General features: G+C 44.6%; 1 protein-coding gene across 3 annotated transcripts in view; it reads right to left on the reverse strand.

The window, feature by feature from the left end:
- ARHGAP40 (Rho GTPase activating protein 40) overlaps positions 1-17,135 on the reverse strand; it is a 67,151-nt gene that overhangs the window by 2,981 nt on the left and 47,035 nt on the right. For 2 of the 3 annotated variants that reach the window (XM_033153380.1, XM_033153378.1), the window contains exons 2-13: positions 16,530-16,726; positions 12,856-13,076; positions 10,643-10,718; positions 9,452-9,612; positions 9,142-9,307; positions 8,120-8,211; positions 7,875-7,952; positions 5,924-6,083; positions 4,893-4,975; positions 4,438-4,644; positions 2,729-2,869; positions 1,068-1,228 (exon numbers count right to left, since the gene is read on the reverse strand). In XM_033153380.1, coding sequence (XP_033009271.1) covers positions 1,068-1,228; positions 2,729-2,869; positions 4,438-4,644; positions 4,893-4,975; positions 5,924-6,083; positions 7,875-7,952; positions 8,120-8,211; positions 9,142-9,307; positions 9,452-9,612; positions 10,643-10,718; positions 12,856-13,076; positions 16,530-16,710 — 1,727 coding nt within the window. In that variant the 5' untranslated portion in view covers positions 16,711-16,726. The remainder of the gene's footprint in view (positions 1-1,067; positions 1,229-2,728; positions 2,870-4,437; positions 4,645-4,892; positions 4,976-5,923; positions 6,084-7,874; positions 7,953-8,119; positions 8,212-9,141; positions 9,308-9,451; positions 9,613-10,642; positions 10,719-12,855; positions 13,077-16,529; positions 16,727-17,135) is intronic. The other variant, XM_033153379.1, reaches the window with a different exon arrangement.

Raw genomic sequence — 17,135 nt, forward strand, 5'->3', positions numbered from 1 at the left:
TTTCAAATAATGTAGCATTTTAAGTAATATATATGTATTCTAGTCTTTTTATTTCGTACCCCGACTCGACAAGTTTTACGTGACAGGTTGTATCCGAGTATTTTTGAAATAAGTAAAGCAAATTTAAAAATTCAGCAAGGTTTTTCCAAATGCTTCATTGCTCTCTCTCCCCCCACTCCTGACCCTGGCATTTTTAAACAGCAAAACTTGTTCAAGAGTATCAACTGTTTGAGTCACAGGTGTCAGTGGGTTCACTCTAGTCTCTTTCTTCTTCCTCAAGGTGGGATCAGTCCTCTGGTTGCCATAGATACCGCAAATCTGAACGGATCTCTGCACAAAATCAGCATTCATATTCCACTTGTAGAAGAAGACTATGATTTTGTTACATATTACAGTCAAGCATTTAAAACTACCAGTCAATGTGTTCAGGAAGGTGACCGTGGTTTCTATAAAGTTATGGAACAATTTCCTCTGCATAATGCACTCTCTCTCTCTCTCTCTCTCTCTCACACACACACACACACACTTTTATTTTTGCATCTCACTTCCCTCCTCTTAGCACTCCCCCAAAGAATCCTAGGAACTGTAGTTCAGAAGCTGAAATACGACATCAAACATTAAAAGCTTCCCTAAGCATGGCTGCCTTCAGATGTCTTATAAAAGTCAGGTAGTTGTTTATTTCCTTGACGCCTGATGGGAGGGCATTCCACAGGGCGGGCGCCACTCTGGATGGTCTCCCTCTGCCTGGTCCCCTGAAACCTCACTTCTCTCAGTGAGCGAACTGCCAGAAGGCCCTCGGAGCTAGATCTCAGTGTAAAATCTGAGAGGGAGGGAACGTTCCCTTTGACACAGAGAAAGTCTTGCACTTACAGACCACTGGCGTAGCTCTACATTGGATTCCACTCGTGGAAAACAAAAAGACTGATTTAAGTGACACAGTGAAAGTGCCCTCCATTAAATGCTGCTCATCTCAACAGACATTTTTAAAAAAGCCTCAGGAATGGAGCACGCGAAGACAAACTACATTTCCTTCTAAGCTAAGGAGGGATGGGAGGAGGTGCTATTACCATTTGATAAGTTTGACCGTGTTGACAATATTCCAGCCGTTTTGACAGAGGTTCTTCTGGAACTGCCTCAGGACATCTGCAGCTTTGGTTCCACTGGTTAAGCGAACTTCCAAGGAATCCTTCAGGAACGGGGAAGCCTGGACTTTCACTATTTTGGAGGGCTGGAAGATGAAGGAGGTTAGCATTAGGGGGGCAGGGGGAGGGAAGGGGGAAACCTACGAGGTAAGAAAATCCAAAAGCGTGTGAGCAAAACATGAAGACATAATCAAACACTCTGTTTGAAAATGCTTGCTGTCCTCCAAGTAAAATGGTTATGCATGCACATCTCCATAAGCAAGCAAAGGACAGGATGGGTGCAAAGCAATAAAGATTGAATTTGATTCTGTCACGCAGCGTGAGAAGCAGCAGCATTTGACTAGAGTTAATAAAGTAAGCATGAGTGCCCCCTGGTGTTTACACAAGGGAAAGTGTTTGTGTTTCAAGCGGAAAATTTCACCATCAGCCAGTTGACCGTGCAAATAATTTCTCTCTCTCTCTCTCCATTGAGCAAATCTCATATACAGCAATTAAAGAGAAAAGAAAACCCCTCCATGCCAGGCGTCTCAGAGTTTGGTTGCCTCTGAAAACCAAAAGGTCCACACAAAACAGACTCTGGGGAATCATTTGATTTATATAGCAAACAAGAAATATAAGAAGGGCCCAGGTCACTTCCAGATAACCTTTTTACTGGACTTTCATTCTGATTTTTTTTTTTGCACAAGGTTTGCAGGGTGGTTATAAACATATGTCTGCTGTTCACTGAGCATTCATTCCAATTTGTTTCCAGGGAGGTTCTACAGTGTTGTCTCGAGCAATTCTGGGTTTCTTAAGGTGATATGCCATGCCAGAATACCAGTCCCTTTTTAACTGCACAATCTGAATCTGTAAGAACATGGCTGGCTCCCACCTACAGAACCTAGAAGTGCCCTCAGACTAGAAGAGTAGTTGTTGGGTTTTTTTAAATACAGAGCTAAGAGGAATCAAACCACAGGATCCCCTGCTCTGATGCTGAACCTAACCTACAACTGCTGCTGTTGCCTCTCTGAGGACCGCTGCTCACTTGAGGCCTATCGACTCAGCCAACGGCCAAGCACGGCAGTGGCCCACTTATTCCTTGAAAGTTCTACCTGTAGCTCCCCCAGCTTATTCTGCTAAATCACTCACACTTGCAAATCCAATCTGACTCTGAAACGAGTCAACATGGGAAGATTTATCCTACAATTCACATGTGCCAAAAGACAATTGCAAGTGGGCCTGGCTGGCCACAGTTCCATCTTCTAATACAGCCTTCAGCAACCAGGAATCCTCCAGATATTTTGGACTACAACTCCCAGCTCCTATCAGCCCCGACCAGCATGGCTGTGGAGGCAGCAATGCTTCTGGATATGTGTTTCTGGAAACCGCAGGGGAGAGAGTGCTCTTATGATTGGGCCTTGTTTGAGCCCCTACAGGGATCAAAGTGGCCACCGTGAGAACAGGATGCTGGACTTCATGGGCCAGATCCAGCAGGCTCTTCCTACGTTCTTATGGAATCGTAGGCCTAAATACCTAGAGGACACCAGCCTGGCGAAGGCTGCTCAGAATACATTAACAATGCAGTGGGCAATGAGGATTTTACTCACTTCGCCATGGTTTTTCTCTGTCTTCTCCTTGTCCAGATTAATCTTCCTTAACAGGTTTTTTATCCTCCTGTCACAGAACTGGTACCTCCTGCTGCTGCTCTCGTTCAGTTTTCTCACTTGAGTTACCAAGAAAGATGCAACCTAAAAGGGAATGCAAAAAAAGAAAGAAAGAGGTGTGAGGCTGTTGTCATTCTGAAAGTATCTCCTGAAGAGAGGAGAAACAGAAGGTATGTAGAGAGGGGAGGATGGGAGGGAAACCTTTCTGGCACAGCAGGCCAGACCTTCTTTGTAGGATCTTTTATTCCAAAACTTTCTTGGGTTCCATGATCACTGCAGATGGTGGCAGCAGTCATGAAATTAAAAGACGCCTGCTTCTTGGGTTCTCCCAAGAAGCAATGACAAACCTAGACAGCATCTTAAAAAGCAGAGACATTACCTTGCAGACAAAGGTCCACATAGTTAAAGCAATAGTTTTCCCAGTAGTGATGTATGGAAGTGAGAGCTAGACCATAAAGAAGGCTGATCGCCAAAGAATTGATGCTTTTGAATTATGGCACTGGAGGAGACTCTTGAGAGTCCCATGGACTGCAAGAAGATCAAACCTATCCATTCTGAAGGAAATCAGCCCTGAGTGCTCACTGGAAGGACAGATCTTGAAGCTGAGGCTCCAATACTTTGGCCACCTCATGAGAAGAGAAGACTCCCTGGAAAAGACCCTGATATTGGGAAAGATGCAGGGCACAAGGAGAAGGGGATGACAGAGGACGAGATGGTTGGACACTGTTCTCGAAGCTACCAACATGAGTCTGACCAAACTGCGGGAGGCAGTGGAAGACAGGCGTGCCTGTCATGCTCTGGTCCATGGGGTCACGAAGAGTCGGACACGACTAAGCAACAAATTCCAAAACTCTGTACCAACAGCTATGTTCTACCTCCACTGCCAGAAGCAGCACATCTCCAAATAACAGCTGCTTGGCATCACAAGTGGCCAGAGTGCTGTTACAATTACAGCTGGGTGATATCTTGTTTTCAACACTGTGATATATCACAGCAGCGAAATTCCATGATATTCTGATATATCATGATGTCTGGAATGTATCTCGGCTGCTTCTTTTCTGCCCATCACCCAGCCCAAGTCCCCACACCACTCCAGCTTGCATGAGCTGGAGGGGCATTAGGGCTTCCTTAAACTTAGTGAGCCCTCATACCTCTCCAACTCGCTTGAGCTGGGGAGTGGGGTGAGGGGCTTCCTCAAAGACACAGGCAGGCAGGAAGACACGAGGCCGAGAGGAAAGAAAATTATTTCCGTTGTCAAACATCAGCTGCAGGCAGCATGGAGGGGGAGGGAAGTCAATTTGTCTGCAGGCAACTTTAGCTAGGAATACATCATGGCTCTCCAGCCACCGCAATGTACTGACAGCTCAAAAACCAGCATCATGATCTGAATGTCATACCGGTTTCAGACAATTGGTCAATATATGCCCCAGCTCTAGCTACAATCAGGCCCTGCTTTTGGGCTTCCCATAGGATTCTGGTTGGCTGCAGTGAGATCAGGATAGCTGGATGTGATGGGCTACTGGCCTCACCCAAGAGGCTCTTATGTTCTATGGGGCTGCCATTTTAAATACCAAAATGTTATTTTAAAAATCAATACAGAGTTTTATCAAAGGCAATTCAAGGATGATTCGGAAAATATGGCCCCAACTTACAGTCCAGAGTAAATCCTGATAATGGATCATCATCCGCACCACGTCCGCCGCACCCTCGGCCAGCTGTTTCTCCTTCCCTTCTGGGATCTTGTTGGGCAGCCCCTTGTGCATGAAGAGATTTGGAGCAATGACCGTGGAAACGTTCCAAAGATTCATCTTGTTTTTCCGCTCCCTGGTAACCACCAGCCTTAGAAACTCCAGCAAAGCCTGAAAGAGAGGATGGAAATTATTTTCCGTTATCAACATCAGCTGTAGGCAGAGGGGGAAAGAAGTCAAATTGTCTCTGGATTCTGAGGTGATGAATATGAGAGAGCGCTTGCAGACAACGTATTTGCAACATTGTGATGTATGAATGTTGTCCGAACAGTAATACCACAGTTCTAAAGGATGAGCTTGTATATCACTTTGCACTCTACAGTCAGGGCACTACGATCCCCACGAGGTGGCGACATTACCTTCAGGGTGTTTCGGTTGGGTTCTGGCAAAATCAGTATAAGCAGATTGAGAGCCTGCAGCCTCTGTTTCAGATCTGGGATGTCTGTAATGGAAGGAACAATCGACATCCAAAATTACTGGGGAGAAAACATTGGCCTAGAAGCTCTGCCTCTTTAAAACTGCATTTTATATACAGCCAAACCATGGTTGTCGAACGTAATCCATTCCGCAAGACTGTTCGACTTCCGAAACATTCGACAATCGAGGAGCGGCTTCTGATTGGTTGCAAGAGCTTCTTGCACTCGAGCGGAAGCCGCGTCGGATGTTCCGGTTCTGAAAAACGTTTAAAAACCGGAACACTTATACTTCCAGGTTTTCCACCCTGCGTTCGGGAACCAAGGTTTGACTATACCATTAGAAGACTGTTTTACATATCAGGGCCACACTATTTCATACTCACTCGTTGCCTCTCATACGCAGTAACCAGCATGAAATACCTAGGCAGTTTCTTAAGTAGCGTGCATGGCTTAGCATGAGATGAAGACAACTCCCATGGCCTTAGAAATGTCGGATTATTCCAACAGTTAATGCACACAGACAACACCATGCACCTTTAAGAGGATGGCATATCTGCCGTTGTTCCTATTCAATCACCTGAAAATGCCCACCCCTTACTGTGTGGAAGGACAACCTGTTGCTGTTGGGCTACAACTACAGCCATCCTTTGGGTGATGGGAGTTGACCATCTGGCAACATCCTGAGGGCAACAGGTTCCGCATCCTTGGCTCACAGCCATACGTCAGTGACACTTGTATCACAATCTTCCCCCAAGAAGCTATGGAAAATTTAGGCTTAGCTTTACAGAGCATGACTTTGCCCAAGGCTTCTTGAGTAAGCGCTTTATGGCTGAGCAAGACATTGAGCTCGGTTATCTGACATCCAACAACGTATCTGCTATACAACGGCCACCTAATATACTCAACAAGGAAGAAGACAGAAATCAGTGCTTAAGGTGGCAGGGCCTGATCTCTTTGGGCAAGGCCTCACTCACTTTGCACAGCTGCAAAGGCAGGTAAGTATTCTGCCGTCAGCAGAGGGGTGGGCAGTTCCCGGATGAACCTCTTCAGCAAGCCAGAAACATCATTCTGATGGACCTCATCCCACTGGAAGAAACCAGTATAGAACTCACTTTCCAGCTTTTGTTCCAGGCTCTGGAGGAAAAAGGGAAAGAGGGGAAAGTCACATACTGAAGGTAGAAAGATTTCAAAGCGTTTTGGTAAAAAGTAAAAATGAGAAGGGGTGGGGAGAAATGACTACAATGTTTCAACAGAACAGCAATAAAAAGCAGCTATGAATTTTAATAATAAACCAGAGTTTGGGGTGCAGGATAAGGGAAGAGCTGGGATTTCTTTCCCTGGTGACAAAGTACTGCATTTTAAAGAACTGGGAAGACTGAGATGTCCCAGCAGGAGAAATGTTCCCATGAGGAAAGTCACCTAGGATTCCAGTGTAACATGCAAGTAAAACCTATGATTTATTGCACCTTTGGGGGCGGAGAATCCACCACTGTAATTAAGACAGACCATGATATCTCTCATGCCAGCTTTCCCCCAAACTGCTGCCTTTCAAATTTAATCAACTTCATATCCCATCACCCCGGACTATTGGCCATGCTGGTGGGGGCTGATGGGAGCTATAGTTCAAAACCCCAGCAGGCTTGTGAAAATGTTATTCTATGGCTTGGAGTTCAGCAAAAGGAGGACTTCTGTTTGCAGACTTCTGGTCTGACTGGAAATACATGCTATCGCATTTTTAAAGAAGTTATTCACAGTGAAACTTCCACAAGCGACGGCAGGCACAGGAAGAACCCTGAATCTTTTGCTTCCATTAACGCATGACACCAATACGGGTAGTTTTCAAAAATCTACCCCCAGGGAACACTTTCCACACCAACCTGTCGGATGAGGAATCTCTTACGACTCCTGCTTATTACAGAAGGTTCCAGAGAGCATGACTTTCAACAACACACTTTGCTCAGGCACTGTGGGGTTTTCTCCGTTGACTAACCTCACATGAACTGAGTGTGTGCTTGAAAGCAGCAGTGGGTTGACCTATGCGACCTACTTCTTCTGGGGTCTGCCAGTCCACTTTCCAATTACAAAGGGATAAAGGGGACCCTCAGGATCTCGGAACTAATGTGTGTCAAGTGATTCCCATTATGCACACTTGCAAATGAAAAGAGGAGCAGCCACAGCAATGCTTGTTTTGGGACATGAAGACCTAACTGCATCAGACCTCTATCCACCATCAACCTTTCCCCTATGATTACCCAGAAACATGGTGGTTGAGGTGCCTTCCAGCTATGAGGATGAGGAGGAGGAGGAGGAGGAGGAGGAGGAGGAGGAGGAGGAAAAGGAGAAGTGTTTGGATTTGATATCCCGCTTTATCACTACCCGAAGGAGTCTCATAGTGGCTAACATTCTCCTTTCCCTTCCTCCCCCACAACAAACACTCTGTGAGGTGAGTGGGGCTGAGAGACTTCAAAGAAGTGTGACTGGCCCAAGGTCACCCAGCAGCTGCATGTGGAGGAGCGGAGACACGAACCCGGTTCCCCAGATTACGAGTCTACCACTCTTAACCACTACACCACACTGCCAGGTTAAGCGGTAGGTCCCTGCCCTTTTACTGCAGGCACAACTACCTTGCTAGTCCAATATATATATATATATATATATTTTACAAGAATCTCAGCAACCAGAAGGTGCTAGGTTGTCCACAATAAATTAGTAATCCAGAGGTAGGCCATGGTATCATTTTTTAATCCACCTTAGTCTGGATCATGCCCAGCACTCTCCTTTGTCTGTATATCCCAGGGGAATGTACATACTGTAGCTGTAGATCAAAATCTATGCAGGAAGTGTGACCTTCTCATGAGGAACACCTAAATTTCCAAGGAACTGCAGGACATTTCATAGGATATTAATTTAACCATTGAATTCTACCTTAATGCGGCTCTGTGATCCTGAAACTCTTAGGATCCCTTCCGTGTCCAGTCCTTTCTTTTCTAAACACGACAGCAACTATAAAACAAAACGTATAGACAGCAAAATGTCATCGCCAAAAGGCAACAAGGAGCTTGCAATGAAGCTCAAAGCAAAGAATAGACAATGATACTGTTTTTTATTAAAAGAGAGAGAGAGAGAGAGAGAGAGAGAGAAACCTGAATGAAGTTGTGAAATAAACTTACTGCTTGCAGAATCAATGGAACCCTGGTATTTGGGTAGAGCTTTTCATCATTTTCTAACAAAGTGCCAAGTGAAACCCCAAAAAGCTTGCGCTCTGCAATGGAAGACACTGTGTTACAAGCGTTTAAAAAATATTTCATCTATAAATAAATAAATATTTCTGTTTCCTCAATTAATAAGTAAGGACACACAGCCATCCACAGAAATCCAGGAAGTGACATCACCAAAGGGCAAATTATCATGATACGTGCCACATTCACACAATACCATTACAATCAAAAGACTATAGCCTATATCCCCACCCCATAAGGTTTACCCTTATCAAGGAAAAATTCAGCAAGATTTTGGTAGGTTTTTTTTTTTTTTTGCAAGAAAACAAAACCCTGTTGCCAATGACCCATCTGCAATACCCCAATGACCCACTTATAATACTAAGCACCCGTGTAGAATTGCCCAGAGTGTACATTGTGCATAGCCAATTCTAGTCCACACTAGTCTCTCTCCCTTTTTGTTACAGGGATAGCAGGTGAACCCGTGCCGATCCAGTTCAAGGCACACATGTCTCAGATCAGGCATGGAGAAGCCATGGTGGTGGCTCCAGGCATTACTGGACTTCACCTGCCCAGCTAGCATGGCCAATGGTCAGGGATGAGGGGAACGGGAGTTCGACAATACCTGCAAAACCCACATCCTTGCTGTACATCAGGCATAGGCAAACTCAGCCCTCCATATGTTTTGGGACTACAACTCCCATCATCCCTAGCTAACAGGACCAGTGGTCAGGGATGATGGGAACTGTAGTCTCAAAACATCTGGAGGGCCGAGTTTGCCTATGCCTGCTGTACATACACTAAATCTGCTGAATAAAACATCTGCAACCTCTCCCAAAAGGAGACCGCTTGCAGATAAGCCCTTTTACTCAGATAGCTGAGAACTACCAATAGTTTTCCTTCCCTAATTTTAGTCAGTGACAAGAACCACAAGATGTCAAATTCATGCTAAGAAGCAGTAGGAAAACAGGTACCTGCAGCCTTCCGCTTTACTGCTTTGTTTCTCTTCAGCTCCAAGCCAATGACGTCGCAGAGTGCAGTCAGCTCAATGAGTGCCAGCGTGGGAATCTTTTTCATATCCTGCAGAGATAAGTCTCCTATCCTGGTCACTCCCAGCCTCCCCTTGGGAATCTTAAATTTCTAAAGCAAGAAGGACAGGGGGATGGAGATTGGATGGAGTGACATATCAGAGTCAATGCATAATTATTATTGGTTATTATTATCATAATTGTCAAAGCACAACCACAGGAATCTGCTAGGATATAGAAAAAGTCTTGCACTTACAGGTAAACAACTCTCATCCTTTATCCTCCTGGATTCCCTTGGGAAAGATCCTTTGAGCAGGATGGCTGCCTGCTCAGAATAAGCAATTTCTGTGCTGAAGAGCTCCTCTCTTGCAGAGCCTCTCAGTGGCGATGGGAAGTCCTGGGTTTCTGTTGGATCTGCTGGGGGGGGGGGATGCAAAGTTGCATTCAAGATTTGCAACACAAGATGGACCTGAACTTAAATGCATAATTATAACCGACACCTGAAATGCATGGCCGCCTTCACGTTTAGACTGAGCACTGACCACATTCTGGGCCATTTCAAGAGCTTACACCAGCCTACACCAACCTGGAGAATTTCAGATGCTTTGGACTACAACTCCCATCAGCATAGCCATGCTTGATGGGACTGACAGGAGTTGCAATTGAAAAACATCTGGAATGTGTCAAATTGCGGAAGGCAGGCTTATGCCAAGACATAAAGCTGAGCACACAAGGCAACTGAGAAGTTAAAAATCACCTGAGTTTATATCCTGAAATACAGTTAATCCATTGCTAGTAAAAAATCAAGTCTTTTTACCCAAATGGGCTATTTTCTTTGAGTGACAAAGCTACAACAAAGTCTTTTGATTTCCAAATTTAGCTGCTTTTGAAATGATGTTACAATGCAGGCTATTCCAATGTTTTAGGTATGGCCTGATCAATCAGATCAGCTTGATGAGTTTCACTTCTTCACCTGCTTTGGGTCACTTTTGCTTGCAAACTGACATCACAATTCCCACAAAATTTCCATTAAATTCCATTAAAATTCCATATCCCACACTCCTATTTCTATATCAAAGGTTCACATGGAGCTTCACCTATCCTAAGTACATTGAATGAATGAATCATTGCCCTCTGTGACAATGGGAAAGCAAGAATTAACTAAACTTGCCTTGCAAAATGCTGTATAACACTAAGCCTATCTGCTGCTGTTCCTGTATATGCCTACTCAATATTAAGCCCCATTCAGTTCAACGGGACATTATTCCCTGCATGTACGGGAGTGTAGTTTTTTTTTTTTAATCATTACAAGTTCCTTTGCATACTCGCTGTATGTTTAAGGAAGGAAGGGCTATGCAGCTTTTAGTCTCACATTGGAATCCTAGACTTAAGACTTTTAAATGATCTATTCCCTCTCTACCCATGACAATACAGCTACTTTTCTTACTTTTCTGGATGTTGTTTGACGATGCAGACTTGCGGTGTGATCTGTCCATTTCCAAATTTGTCTCTGGCTCAGTCTCCTATATGCAGGACAAAGAACGTAAATGAAGCCACATTCCATGAAATCGATTAACAGAATACCAGGCGTACTATACCCTAGACACAGGGAACACACAGCAAAACAGAAATGTAGGAAGTTGACTGATGACAAGTCTGACAAAACCAGTCCATCCAGATCAGTACTGTCTAAACTGAATCGGTAGCTTGTCCTATTTGGAGGCCCCAGAGATTGAACCTGGGAGCTTCTGCACTCAAAACACTTCCTCTACCAACACAGCTACAGCCCTCCCTCCCAAAATAAAGAAGGATGCCTCACTGGTCACGGAGAAGAGGAAGCTGGGAATATTAAAAAGGAACTCATTGTCTAGAATGGGTAAGAATCTTGACATGCTCCAAACTCTAACTGCTGGTCAGTGGCATAATCCCACCAAGAATATGCTATCGTTGGTAGGTATAGGCACATAAGTACAGCTTTTTAATGCAGAACTTCTACCAGCTTTTTGAGTAAAACTCAAAATGCATAGGCAATAACAAACTAACAAACTAACTTTTATTTATATCCCGCCCTCCCCGGCCGACGTCAGGCTCAGGGCAGCTAACATCAGATATATAACATTGGTATAAAATCAAACAATAATTAAATTACCTCCTAAAAACAGGTCAAAAATCAAATTGAAGTCTAATTAGATGGCTTTCCGCAGGGTTAGGGTTGGGAACAGTAAATGCTCATTGGCCCAACTGTTTACGCTGATCTTATATGGGGTCTGTGAGAATGCTGGGAGACCTCTTTCATATTAGTTTTGCAAAACATGAAGAATCAACCCCCTTTCCTGAGCACATACATGTACAGGATATATTTTCCAATGCCTAATGGTTATGAACAGCTAGATCCAACCTTCATGCTTAGGCAGGATTCCTGTCAATATGGAATAATGGAGACTCTAGAATTTCTATTTCAGCCAGTTCTTTTTCCCAAATTCAAAATTGCTTCCAACTATTCATTTTTATGATTGCCATGCAGTGGTTAATATTTTCTAAGGGAAGTACACTAGATCTTATTGTACAGCAGCATCGAGGTATAGTTTCAAAGAGAGGGACCGGGAACCAATCCCACCTGAAATCCTTGTCTTCCCACCTGGAAATTATGAGCTCTAATTTCTATGCTTAAAAGCAAAGGGCATTCTTTGCACAGCTGGGTGGTGTCATGATTCCTGCATTTGCTTCAGTGCTTGACCCAAGAATTAAGGTTCTTTGCTATGCTCTATTTCAAATTGAACACTGATGTCATACAGTCATAGATCAAAGCGGATCAGTGCTAATGCAAATCAAGTGAGACAATCAGAGTCAGAGAAGTTTCACTGTTCTCTTTTTCCTTCAACAAGACCTGCAGACGTCCCAGGAACATAGTAGCTTTGGGTCAGTGCACAGAAGGCATGCTATGTGATGCTGAAATGCTCCAAATTTTTAGAGAGTCACTGAACAATCTGGGTGTGTGGCGCTCAGCCACCAGGTTGTTTTGTCAACCAAAAATAGATTACTCAAGGTGGGGTGCAAAAGTTCTAAAATTAAATCAAAGCTGCTAGGGGCAAAGGAAACAATGATTGGTATTTAACCAACAGAGAGAAATTCAGACAAGTCTTGATGTCCTGTAACTGGCAGCTCATGGTTACAGTTTAGAGCCCAGGAGTTGTTTTTTCAACAAATTTTTCACACACAAAAAACAAATCTACTGTGGAGTTTAAGTCCATTTGTCCCCCAGGGCACTGTTAAATTTGCTCAATATTAGGACTGTAAGCTCTACGGTTGTTTTAAAACTCGGTTGCTCCATCAGCTGCAAACCCACTGGGTAGGGCTGCAAGTTAAGGGCACACTTGTCTGTTGTTGTTGTTGTTGTTGTTGTTTTAAAAGCACTTTCAGTTCAGGTGTGATAGTATAATAGAAAAGCAAAAAGGAAAGAAAGATAGGGGAACTGCATGCCCACATCATGAATATTTGTGCAGCAGAGCTCAGCCCTTATCAGGCTGAATCAGGATACCTCTGTGACTGTACAGTAGTTCCATGATTGTCTTTCAACTCCATTCTATTAATGGAGGAACAAGAGCTTGAAAAGTGGGGTCAGGGGCCTATCGCAGAGCAAAGCATGTAAAGTAAACACACCACAGAGCCAACTACTCCAAAGATGTCTCTGACATCACGGACAGGCTGCTTGTTCTTCTTTCTCCGAGAGCGGGTGTAAGTGTCAAGCCGTCGCTGCACAGCTGCAGCCTGAGTCTTGGTCAACGTGGAAAGCAGGACACTGTTGCCATTCTCTGCGGCGTGGTCCCCAATTAGATCCGAAAGCCCTGCGTCTTGGAGCCACTCGGCTTCGGCTTCCCCTTCTGAGAGGCAAGGAACAAGGAGGAAAGCAAGGTCAAAAAACGAGAAGTGCCACGGAGTTGGTAAATCCTGGTAGGCTAACCTGCCCAGCTCCCAGCCTCCTGGCAGGTTACCATGTTTATCCTAGCTAGGTTCAGTTGTCACCTCCCCAAAACCTGGCCAAGACGATGTTTTTAACAGATGCGTGGCAGGCATAAATTCAGCATGTTGAGCTTTTCCAAAGACAGAGCTAGGGAGTTATGGAAGTGTGTTGAATTTCTGCCTGTCATTCAGCTCTTAAAGGTGCACAGCAGATAAAGTCTTGGGCTAGATTAGTGGTCCATCTGGTGCAGAGGGACTGTGCCAGGTGGTGGTTGTTCTTCACTGTTTTAGGCAGAGGGGTCCTTGGCAGTCGTCCTTACCCAACATCTTCTCTTACTGCAAAGGGGACTGAACCTCGGAACTCCCATAAGCAAGATTTATGCGATGTGGTCCCTCCTTCACATGAAGAAAAGGGGGCAAGCCAAGGCACTTCCAGCAAACTACCTGAAACCACGTACCTTCCTTTGAGGTTCCCAAAAGCAGTTACATAGCATCTATCATGGGCAGTTCAACAGCTGGAATACAAAAAAAAAACGCCCAAAGAAAACCCACAAAACATTGATGAGTCTATGAACTAGCACTGATGTAGAGTTCTGGAGCTGGACTAAGGAGGCCTCAATCAAGACGGGACAGTTGTGCTCCTAAACCAGGCGACAGAAGAGGGATTCAGCCCATTTCGGATGGGGGTGACTCCCCTTGAAGAATCAGGTTTGCAGTTTAGGACTGCTCCTGCGTGCAGCTCTACGTCTGAAGAGCCAGGTGGCAGCAGTGGCCAAATGTGCCTCTGCTCAGTTTAGTCTGGTGCACCAGCTGTGACTCTTCCTGGGGAAATATTATCTAGCTAAGGAAGCATATGCTTTAGTTGCAATAGATTACCGCAATAGATTATATGCTCCACATCTGAGGTCGCCAGCCTGAGCCCCACAGTCGCAAGACTCTGAGCTTTCGCTGTTTTTAAAAACAAAGTCTCGAGCTCTCCTCTAAAGCAAGCTACGCAGCAGAATATACAGGTACCATTCTAAGCAATTTCTGTAAAACAAGCAAGACTGGCTGATCCCACCTGCCAGTTCTTTTAGCCAATGAGTGAAGTCAGAACTCTGGCTGGTAAGTTGTCTGAACACCAGGTAATAGGAACCCTCAAGGTCCTAAAGGCATGCTGTTTCCCATTCCCTTTTAATGCACTTTTCCCGTGTCTGTCTTATTTTCTGGGCAAACACTTCAACAGGTTAAGCCATTTCTCATCTGGAAATACAATTGTGCAAAAACCAAACCTTCTCCATGACTCTAGTTTCTCCAATTTTGTGTTGGATATAGTTATGGATATACAGCGGTACCTCTGGTTGCGAACGGGATCCGTTCTGGAGCCCCGTTTGCAACCTGTAAGGTCCGCAACCTGAAGCGCCGTGTCTGCGCATGTGCGTGACGCGATTCGGCGCTTCTGTGCATGACGTCATTTTGCACGTCTGCACACGTGCTAATTACCGAACCCGGAAGTAACCCATTCCGGTACTTCCGGATTTGGCGCGTTCGTATCCCGTGACAAACGCAACCTGAAGCAATCGTAACCAGAGGTAATACTGTATTTAGTTCTGTCTGATGTAGCGTTTTATCCATGGATAAACAATGGTTTTCTGCTGAGAATAAAATTTAATTTCTCTTAAAATGAGGATAATATCCCCTACTATTTTCTTTGTATGGCTGCTCATCTATGCAGGACGTGACATTTCCTCCCATGCTCCAGTTTATTATTGCTCTGGAAAACCTCCAATAGGGTAATACATTTTAAAAGGCTACTAGATCAGTGTTTTTCAACCACTGTTCCGCGGCACACTAGTGTGCCGCGAGATGTTGCCTGGTGTGCCATGGGAAAAATTGAAAAATTACTCTATATATAGTCAATATAGGCACAGAGTTAAATTTTTTAAACATTTTTAAACATTTTCTAATGGTGGTGTGCCTCGTGATTTTTTTCATGAAACAAGTGTGCCTTTGCCCAAAAAAGGTTGAAAAACACTGTACTAGATAATGGACTACCTGCAGCACCCCCCAGTAGGGCCAACTAGGATGCTTACACACAGAGAAACAGGCTATTGGAAAATAGATTATTTGTAGCACCACCTAGTGGTTCCAAACAATTAGGCTTTGTGTAGCATCAGCATCTACTGTGAAACTAAGATGCAGACATACAGTCCTACCTTGGTTCTTGAACGCCTTGTGACTCGAATGTTTTGGCTCCTGAACGCCACAAACCCAGAAGTGAGTGTTCCGGTTTGCGAACACTGCACCCAGTCGGAAGCCGTGCCTTGGTTTTCAAACATTTTCGGAAGTTGAATGGACTTCCAGAACAGATTCCGTTCGAGAACCAAGGTACGACTGTATTAATATGAAAAGCAGCATACAACCTTGTGTTGTATAGTTGTTTTCTTCTGACAAGCTTTGGACACAAGCAAGAAATTCCAAGCAAGCAATGATTATTACTCAGTTCCTATTAAAGGCAGAAGTAGTTGTTTCCCCATAGGAGTTTTCATTTCCTCTCCCCTTAAGTCTAGCCAGACATGCAACATATCCCTGGGGGGGGGGGGGGCACAAAACTCAGCATCTACTTATAGCCCAATTCTTCTTGGTGAAGGAGAAAGGTGTGCGCACAACTGTTTTTTAGTATGTCTGGGTTTGTTCGTTTTTAAGAATCTTATTTAAAAAGGGGGGGAGTGGGGAATTAAGGGTACTCTTAAGCATTATTTTCAAAACAAATTCCGTGCCCCAAGTTTCACAACAATGAATGAACCCAAACTCCATACCCCTAAAAACACAGAACACAAAAGAGCCCTGCTAGATCAGTGCAATGGCTCATCTGCCCAGCATTCTGTTCTCACAGTTGCTGACCAGCCAAATGTCTCTTAAGAAACTTGCAAGCAGGATTCAAGCACGAGAGCACTCCACCCCCCCCCCGTGGTTTCCAGAAACTGGTTTTCAGAATTTCAGTTCATCATCTGGGAACCAGTCACATGTCTGCAGGGACTCCTTCTGCCCCTCAAACACAGAAGGATTTCATAGAATCACAGAGTTCAAAGGACCCCGAGGGTCATTTATTCCAATCCCCTACAATGCAGGAATATGCAGCTGTCCTTTAAAGGGATTGAACCTGCAACCTTGGCCTAACCTACCTCACAGGGGAATTAAATGAGGGAGGGGAAAACCATATATGATACCTTAAACTCCTTGGAGGAAAGGGCAGCACAAAAAGAAATAATTAAAAAATGCCCCCCTTTTTTCTCCTTAAAGAATCTTACTCAGCTGATGACTCCGGTTAACAGGCACTCTTGCAAATTATTCTCGGTTCCCACAACTCAAGTGGAGCTACGGACACTTTTTACCTTCTGGGGGTTTGGCATCCGTAAGGTCACATTCGTCCGGCTCACATTCGGTACTCTCTTTGATGCTCTCCACCTCTAGCCAAAAAGTATCCATTGCTAAGTTGCTCGAGGAATCTGCCCTGGAATGCCTGCATTCCGACTGCAGGAGCTCCGAGGAACTTTTCCGAGGAAAGCGGCTCATTTTGCAAGCGCAGTTTCTAATGAGGAGGGGAAAGGAACACAAAACGTTTCAGAGGCTGAACGATATCTGCTTGGCATTCATGCTTACTGCGCGCACAAACACAACCCCCCCCCATCATTCTCCTAACTAAGATGACACCCAGAAGAAAGATAAAATTCCAAAGTGTCTTATTTTTCTGTTTTTGTTTGGCGATAATGTGGGCTGAAGGATAAAACCAAGCCCAGCGTTTTGACGTGAGTGGAGCTGCAACAATGCAAGCTTCCTTGAACTGTCCTGTACATGACCTAGAAGGGAACACACTGAGGAGAATGCAAAGGAAGCACCAGAGCTTCTGGTTCTTGGAAAAGATTCAGAGCTGATTGAAGCCTGTGAGAGTCAAAGCTTCCAAAACTTGAAGAGGAAAATCATTGCAATCCCAGGAAAAT

Source organism: Lacerta agilis, chromosome 6 (assembly GCF_009819535.1).
Source record: "Lacerta agilis isolate rLacAgi1 chromosome 6, rLacAgi1.pri, whole genome shotgun sequence".
Lineage (NCBI taxonomy): Eukaryota > Metazoa > Chordata > Lepidosauria > Squamata > Lacertidae > Lacerta > Lacerta agilis.